At 43.9% G+C, this 8,863-nt stretch overlaps 1 protein-coding gene and 1 pseudogene across 2 annotated transcripts in view; both read right to left on the bottom strand.

Moving 5' to 3' along the window:
• BZW1 (basic leucine zipper and W2 domains 1) overlaps nucleotides 1-3,683 on the bottom strand; it is a 13,260-nt gene extending 9,577 nt beyond the window's left edge. Inside the window, exons 1-3 of one of the 2 annotated variants that reach the window (XM_006861993.1) lie at nucleotides 3,598-3,683; nucleotides 2,907-2,980; nucleotides 636-812 (exon numbers count right to left, since the gene is read on the bottom strand). In XM_006861993.1, coding sequence (XP_006862055.1) covers nucleotides 636-812; nucleotides 2,907-2,980; nucleotides 3,598-3,683 — 337 coding nt within the window. Of the gene's footprint in view, nucleotides 1-635; nucleotides 813-2,906; nucleotides 2,981-3,597 lie in introns of those variants that run through there. The other variant, XM_006861994.1, reaches the window with a different exon arrangement.
• A 1,231-nt stretch (nucleotides 3,684-4,914) lies between these two features.
• LOC102837947 overlaps nucleotides 4,915-8,863 on the bottom strand; it is a 6,990-nt pseudogene continuing 3,041 nt past the window's right edge.

Genomic DNA, 8,863 nt, shown 5'->3' on the forward strand with positions numbered 1-8,863 from the left:
TGCGGGAGAAAGATGAGGCTTTCTGCTCCCGTAAAGATTTACAGCCTTGGAAACCCTGTACAGGGTTGCTATGAGTCAGAACCGACTTCACGGCACATAACAACAACAACAACAACAACAACAACAACAAAAGTATATTTTAGGACTCCCAGTGTGGCACTGTAGGGTAAGTACTGGATTGCTAATCACAAGATCAGAGGTTCAACTCTACCAGTCACTCCTTGGAAACTCTATACAGTCATCAACAGTCAGAACCAATGCAATGGCATGTAAAAACAAATGTATGTTTTAAATTTACAGTACTCTCATTTTGGACTAGCCATATTCCAAATACTCAACTGCCACATGTGACTAGTGGCTACTGTAATTGGCAATGTTCACACACAGATTTGGAAAAACTAAAAAGCAAATCACTGAGCAGGGATGCATCACTATTCTTGCTGCCCCCAAAGATTTTGGTTCTAGACTAAGACAGAGCAAGGCATTCTGTCAACTATGATTTAGAAGGAGTGAAAATGGAGAAAGTCTAAGGGAATAAAAAGAATGCAAAACTCCAATTCCTATTTTGATAGGTTTGTCAAATTGTTCAAATTTATGATTCTCCCATACATCACACTTCCTTAAATTACACTTACCCAGCATTCCACCAGCCACCAGAATGTCAAAGAGTGTTTCTGCATATCGGCGGTAGTCAAGTTTTGCTCCAGAAGCATCAAGAAACTTAGCTACTGCTTCTAAATCAGTACCAGTTTCAGTTAAGCCTTGAATAATACAGTCTTGAAACTGAGTAGGGTCAAACCTCTCTTTTTCATCTGAAAAGGAGGAAAACCCAAACGTTTAGTTTTAAAAGGTTTACTGAAATGTTAGAAGACTAGACCCTTACAAAGCTGCAACCATATTTACAATTGCACTTAATTGCTAGGAACAGAACAAACACTAGCAGGATCACCCAAGACCTGTATGAAATACAAACAAAACAGGAGCCTAAATATATACTTTATGCCAGGTTTGCCCCCTATACAATACAGGGCAGGAAGGTCCAGCCATAAGAATTATTGCAGTCATTTTTTCTACTATCTTTTCAAACAAGTCTCATAAGTTAAACATGAAGGTCATGAGGTGGCCTCTGACAATTTTTAACACCGAATCTCTTAGTTCTTTTGAATATTTGGAGTACCTTCTTTTATACCACTCATTAATTAATTATTAAGGTAATTTTTATTGAACATCCAATATATGACAACTTATATATACTAGGTGCTTAGTTTTAACTCTTTTAGCTACTTGATTGAAATTCTGATCACCTCTTACCAACTTTCTGAATTTGAGCAACTAGTCTTACCATGCCTCAATTTCCTACTGTAAAATAAGACTGCAAAGCCATTTGAACTGCAAGGACGGCTGTTCAAGCTCACCAGCTGCTCCCTGGAAACTGTATACAAGGTTGCTATGGGTCGGACCCGACTCCCCGGCACTTAACAAGGTTGTTATCAACTCTTCGGGTTTTAGCATTAGAAGTTCTGTGTCTCGGGTCTCATGGAAATGAAGATGGCTGATAATCCTACTCACAAGTCTAATCACCAAATAGCTAGGAGAGTATGAGTGAGCTCTATCTGGAACTGGGAAGTGACATCACTCCCTGATGGGAACAATAATATTGCTGTTTTTATAACTTCTGCAACCTTAAAAAACAAACAAACAAACAAAAAAAACTAGCTGTGTAAATCAATCTGAGTAGACTTGATTCATTCTGGCAATCCTATTACTTTGGTGATCACTTTGGTCTCCCCATCACCTCTACAAGGAATCGTGGTCAAAATCGCAAAAGTCTTTAATATATACCTCAAAGTTTGCCACTTAACGTACAAAAAAAGTAACATTAATTTATGAGCAGCAACTGACGCAGTTTTCTACTTCTTCAAATATCCTATAAAATAAGGTTACTAATATGTGCTTTTTTCAGCAAATAAAATTGAAATGTGTTTGGAGAAAACACTAAGCTTAATACAATGTATATGATACTACTTCCATTTAGCTTTACATCATTTGTGCAGTGACTGTACAGAATTCAATATAGGGAGTCCTGGATTTACTTTGTTTCAAACTCACCAGTCTCTCCTTGGAAATTCTACACAGGGTCTCTATGAGTCAGAATCACTTGATGGTACTTAACATCAACAAGTTAACACTAACTGAATGGTTACTTAAGGCATCTGGTTTTTTGGTTTGTACATCTCACTGTAACATGCACTACATACAATGTTGCAGTGAATCTTGATGTTACCATTCTCAGATGTTTACTCTGAGATGTTCATAAGATCAGATTTATAAATACACTGGTAAAAGACAGTAATATGAAGCAAAAAAGAATTGACTGATGATGGAGTCCTCGGAGCAGAACACTCTGGTAAGTACAGGACTACTTGTGTTCACTTGAGTATCTACTAATATAAAGTTCAATCTAATACTATGTCTGTTAAGACTGTGATGCAAACAGTTAACTTGAAGACACTACTGTTTATCAGGAACTCTTTTCCATAATTAGGTGTCCAAATTAAAGCCTGACTTTTCTCTCACAAATCCACACAAAATTTGGGTGAAATCAGTGATGACAGTAGGAATCCTTTTATGAATGAATCTTTTTGCTTAAGCTAAATGCTTGCTATGGAAAACACAGCCAGTACTTTACCTGCTCAGAAATATGTTGTTTCAAAAGTAAAGGCAGCTTGGGAAAGCCCTAGAAATATTAAAGGTGTACCTAAAGGAATTGGCAATCAAGTAGCAATTTAAGTTCCTTCCTGCTTTTTTATCTCAAGGTTTCAGTAAACAATTGCCTGCTAGAGGAATCAAGACATGCAAAATATTCTAGAGGTTCAATGAGAGATGATCAAAACATACACATTTACCTCTTTTTCTAGTTTTAAAACGCTGGCCTGATAGCGTTGGCTTTTGCTGCTTTTGATTATTCATAAAAGACACCCTAGAAGAAAGAAATATGGCCTTTTATTATACATCAGTGACATAATATTGATTTTCAAAATAAAATACCTCAACCGTCTACAGACAGTTTCACTATAGCACACAGATAGTTACCTTCGCTTGAATGAAAATAACTTCAAAACTCTGCATTTCTCCCTACACAGCACCCTTTAAAAATGTGCTGTGAAATACACCCTAAATGACTTTACCAGGCCACGGCGAGTGGTGGCTATTTACTCATTCTAAATAGGACCATCTAGTTTCTTCCTCGTTCTTTAAGTTCACATACATCATCTATTCCAGAGCACCACACCAGGTGGAGGTATGCAAAACGTCAATCTTAAGCACTGTCCGAAGGTAAATTCCTCCTTCGGAGAGGCCTGGGGAAGCAGGATCACCCTTCCCTAAAGCCGTGCCTGGGGCCTCAGAGGTGAGACGGGCCGAACCTTTTAGCCCACTCCCTCCGATCCAAGCCTCCACCACCCCGGGCACGTGTCTCTCCCTGTCCACACCCTTCCCATGAACTGAGCTCGAGACAGCCCGCCCCGCCGCGGCGCCCTTGGCCATAGCGGGGCACCGTAGTGGCTCCGCCTCGCCCGCAGCCCCCTCTCCACTGACCCCGTAGTCGGCGGTGGTAGCCGCCGCAAAGAGCGGATCACAGGAGCCGAGGCGCTTCGCGCCGGGGGCCCTGCCGCCCCGTACATCCGCCCTCCAGCGAAGCAGCGGCGGCGGTGGCGGCGGCAGTGGTGGTGGCGGCTCCTCCGCCCCGCCCGCCCGCCCGCAACCCCCCACGCGTACATCACCCAACAGAGGCCTCCGCGGCTTTGTTACCCAGGCCGGGCACGGCCCGGAGGGGACCCGCCTCGGCCACTGCCTCTGCTCTCGCTCTGGCGCTGCGGCGCGCACCCAGCTTCCACATCCTGACCCGGGTCCCCGCCGCCCCTCGACCTCCCCGCTGAAGCGGCGGCCCCTGCCCTCGAGCCCAGACCCCCTTATCTGGCCCGACCTCATGCAGAGGGCCTCCGTGCTCGGGCCCACTGCCGCCTTCGCCCTCTGCCCCGCGACGAGGGCCACAACCTCAACCCAAGACAAACGGGTAGCGCGACTCACCGAATTTAAGGCGGAGAGAAAAGAGCCAGAAACCCTCGATGTGGCGGCAACTGCGGCTGTGTCTCCTCTGCGACCGGAACTAACGCGAGGAGGAGGAGGAAAGGTGCCACCCCCGCTCCGACCGGTCTCCTATCGCGAGATTTCTTCCCTTGGCCCCCAGGCTCCCTCTCCCGGCCCCTCCCTGATCTTTTCAGCCTCTGCTTTTCCATTCCATTGGACTTGTGGGGTGGGATAATAGGAAAAGGCGGGGAAGAGGATTTTCAAAGTTGCTCTAGTTGGTTCTAGGTTTTTCAGACGCTTATTCTAAACCGGCATGTCTTCCTTCCATTGCCTCGTCATGTGGCCTTTTTGTTAGCTAGCACATGGAGAGAATGGAAGAACAAAGTGCCCCTTTCCCCCGGGTCTCGAGGAAGTTGGCCACGTTCACCCCGAGCGCCCCCGCCCCGAATCACTCCTTTGGGCGCCGGAAGTCGCCGCCGGAGGGCAGGGGGCGCTCGGGCGGATTCTGGTTGCTGTCTGTGCGTGGCTCCCGGGCCTTTGGGCTCCTGGAGTCTTGCTTTAGTAAAGGAAGCCACACCTCGCCTCCACTCCGGCGGAACTGGGCGACGCTGCTCTGCGGTGCTGGCTGGGTGAGGTCGTGCACTGCAGGCCGATGTCGGGAGGAAATCCTGTCGGACGGCTGCTTGCGGTGGTGGGCTCCCTCCTGAGTGTCCTGTTGCAGGGAGCATCAGCATCCTCACCGCAGAGTTTCGGATTCTGTAGGTCTGATGTGAGGCTCACGAATGAGCATTTAGGACAGATTCCTGGTGATGCTGCAGCTTCTCATTAGGGGTTACACTGTCCAGAACCCCTGAAGTAGAGAGCCTTCCTCAGGGAGTTGGGACGATCAGATAATGTGCGGGAGAAAAGCACCTTGGGCGTCCCGGAGCGTGCACTAGGGAGGCACAGCATGCCAGGATGTAGCCTGATGCTTTTTCATTAGCTGAGTTCATACCTTAGCTGTTCGCATCGCCCCCTGCTTCTTTACTCATCCTCTTGACCAGAGAAACCTTAAAAACGGTTTCTCCCTAAAATCGCCTTTCCTGCTTCTCTTCCATAGCAAACGTTTTGGCAAGAACAGTCTATGTTAGTTAACTTCTTTTCCTTGCCTACTTTTCTCTGCTCCTCTTTCACTCCCCACCCCCGCGCATGAAAAATTACTTTCTCATAGTTCTTTCCTAATGTGATTGTCAAATACAGTGACTCTTTTCAGGATCCTATGAGCCTTCAATGTTACCTGAAAATCTGAAAAACCAAACCACTGCCGTGGAGTTGATTCTGACTCATAGTGTTACCCATCTCTTTACAACATCTCTCCAACAATCCTGGATATCTCTCTGAAAAATAACCCATCGCTGACGAGTCGATTCTGACTCATAGGACAGAGAACTACCCCACTGGATTTCCAACGCTATTTACCTAACCCGACAGCCACATCTTTCTCCCCACCCAGTGCCTGGTGGATAAACCTTTCCGTTGGCAGCCCAGCCCACGCGGGCATCCTTCTCGGAATGTGCCTTCGAGTCGGTTCCGACTCATAGCGACCTTGTATAAAGTTTCAGAGGAGCGGCTGGTGAGTTTGAACCACCGACCTTGTGGTTCAAACCGACCTTGCAGTTCAGTGCATTATCCCACAGCGCACACCAGGACTCCACGTAGTAGTCGTTGTTGTTGTTTAGTGCCGTAGAGTCGGTTCCGACTCATAACGACCCTGTATAGGGTTTCCGAGGAGGGGTTGGTGAGTTTGAACCACCGACCTTGCGGATCAAACTGACGTTGCAGTCCAGAGCATCAACCCACAGAGAACCACACCACGATAGAGTTTCGAGGCTGTAAACCTTTTACGGCAGCAGAAAGCCTCATCTTTCTCCCACTGAACTGCTGGTAGTTTCACACTGCTGTCGTTGAAGTTAACAGCCCGACTCATAAGCATTATGCTACCAGAGCTCCTTGGACTCTAGGTAGAAGGACCCCAAATTCACTGAATAATTAAACCCACATCTGTTGAGTCCAGGCTGCGTTGGTCCAACAGTGGGGTGGTCCTGAGGCAAGAAGAACCTGCAAGAGGCTAGTGTGACTAGAGCTTGTTAGGAGTTGGAAGCACGTGGAGAGCAGAAAGAAGTGGCAGGGGTTAGATCTCTACCCCCAATTTATTTCCTAAACCCTAATCCCACTATCTGTCATCTCTGGGACACCAAACTGCAAACTCTCTGTACTAATGATTACCCTTCCCCCACAACTATTTTTCTCATTTTGGGAGTTCTGTTAAATCTTAAGTGCTTCACTAATAAAAATAATAGCTACATTTATATAGCCCATATATATGTCAGGCAGCTTCTGAGAACTTTATATATTAATTTAGTTAATCCTCAAAACTACCTGTGATCTAGACACTAAGAGCCCTGTTTTTAGATGGGTAAACAGAGGCATAGAGAGGTCATGTAACTTGTCCAAAGTCAGAGTGAGTGGAAGACCCAGATTTGAAAACAAGTAGTCAGGCTTGGTGGTTCATGCTCACCAGCTGCTCCTTGGAAACTCTATACAGGGTCTCGATGGGTCGGAATAGACGCGCCGGCATTTAGCAACAACAACAGTCTGGCTCAAACCTGTGATCTAGAATATACTTGCCTTGCCACCAAATTGTTATTTAGTCTTTCAGCAAATGTTGAGCTAGAAACCACTTGGGAAACAGAGGTGACAATTCAGATCATAAGCTTTATTTTTAAAAATTTTGCAGTATTTCTTAACCCCATCATCTTCTGCCAGTACCATCTTGATTTTGCCCTCTGTCACCTCTAATTAACTGGAACTTTAGCAATAACTTCCTAACTGCTCTATCCTTTTCTCTACACTTCCAGAGTTGTTACGGGCCATCAAGTTGGTTCTGACTCTTAGCAACCTTGTGTAGGGTTTCTGAGGCTTTAAATGTTCACGGGAGCAAAAAGCCTCATCTTTCTTCCACAGAGCGGCTGGTGAGTTTGAACTGCAAACCTTGTGGTTCGGAGTCCACTGCTTATCATATGGAGTGACCACGTTCACACACTTCCAGAGTAATCTTCCTAAATGCACCTTGAGCCATGGCTTAAAAGCCTTCATTTGCTCTGAAGACTACCCAGGGATAGCGCTGAGCAATGTTCTCCACCCTTAATCCCTATTACACTGGTGGTTTTTAACCTGTCATGATGTTTTTCTTTGTAGGGTTGTAGTCAATTTCTGAATAAAAACTAACTTGTCTATTTTCTAGATAGGTTAATTTCCTTACTATAAATGATATATTTCTGAATCAGAGCATATTAAAACTGATCTCTTTTGCAAAATTGTTCTCACTTGCATTCTGATACATGTTCTTGAACAAGCGGCAGGTGGTGTTACTGGGAATTGTACAAGGCAAGCAGCCTATCTTATCTCTGCTTTGGGTGTGCACATGGGAGTAGGCTCAGCCGACTGCATGGGTTATGTCCTTTGTAAGCTGTATCTGGTAGAAAAGGGTTATGAACAACTGAACAGTGTGCTTTAGTCAGATTGATGACACTGTGTCTTTCCCTCATCTTCTATTATCAGAATCCTAATTTTATGGTTTCAAGTCTTATCTCAAATATGGCACTTTCCTATAAACCTTTCCTAGTCACTGTAGCTATGAACACACACCTTTTGAACTTCCTTTTCACACTTTGTACTTCCTGTTAGATATTTGATCTACTGTAGTGTATTAGAGTCACTGGGTGATGCTAATAATCTGTTTAGTTGCTAACTGGAATGTCGATAGTGTGAGTCCACCCAGAATGCCTCAGAAGAAAGACCTGGCAATCTATTTCTGGGAAGAAACCAGCCATTGACAATCATACGAAACACAACTCTACCCTGACACATGGCATTGCCATGCATTGGAATGAATTTGACAGCCGACGTTTTTTTTTTAACAAAAATTTGGACAGGTTAAAATAAGTTTTATTTGCTCTCTTTATCTCTTTTACAATACTGTCTCATGTTTTATTTTCCAGATAGCAATGCATATGGGTAGGTATGTGATACAAAACTAAGTTACTTTTCCTTTCCACACACATTCTAGTTGTAAAAGTTTCATTGCATCAAATGAGATTTCTCCTAATAAAGAACCAAATTAAAACACCCACGCACATACACACAACCATCATTTTAAGTTTATTACAAAAGAATTTTCAAGGACTTCGTGCATTCCTACTTTTGTATTTTATATATTTTCTTATGCTCAACAAACTGATTCAAATGATTTGTTATCCTACCATTTAAAGAGAAAAGTCTCTGCAATAATTTTAAACCATGGAGTTATCTTAATTTCATCACAGGCTGCTTTTTTTCCAGAAGTTTCTTTGTTTGGAACATAACAATAGCTTTTAACCTCTTTGGGATCAAGATTTAGAGTTACAGTCTTCTTCAGAAACAAAATGTAATCAATATCGTGTTCATCACAAATACCATCAGATTAAGTTTTGTAGTGAAATCATGTTAGATAATTAATTTCTTCTGGTGGAACCATTTTAACTAGATGAGACAATTTATTTATCCAGCAATCTCTTCCATGGGAATTCTCATCTTAGCTTTTAAATCCCTCTGTGCTGCTTGTTTTACTCCAATTGCATCATTTTCTTCAAGTCCTCCTGGATTACTTTACTGATGACTGAAACAATCTGGAAAGGCAATTTAGGGATCTGATCTCTCCTGTAGTAGGAGCTTATTTTCTGTGTTAAATAAGAAT

Source organism: Chrysochloris asiatica, unplaced genomic scaffold, assembly GCF_000296735.1.
Source record: "Chrysochloris asiatica unplaced genomic scaffold, ChrAsi1.0 scaffold00045, whole genome shotgun sequence".
NCBI lineage: Eukaryota > Metazoa > Chordata > Mammalia > Afrosoricida > Chrysochloridae > Chrysochloris > Chrysochloris asiatica.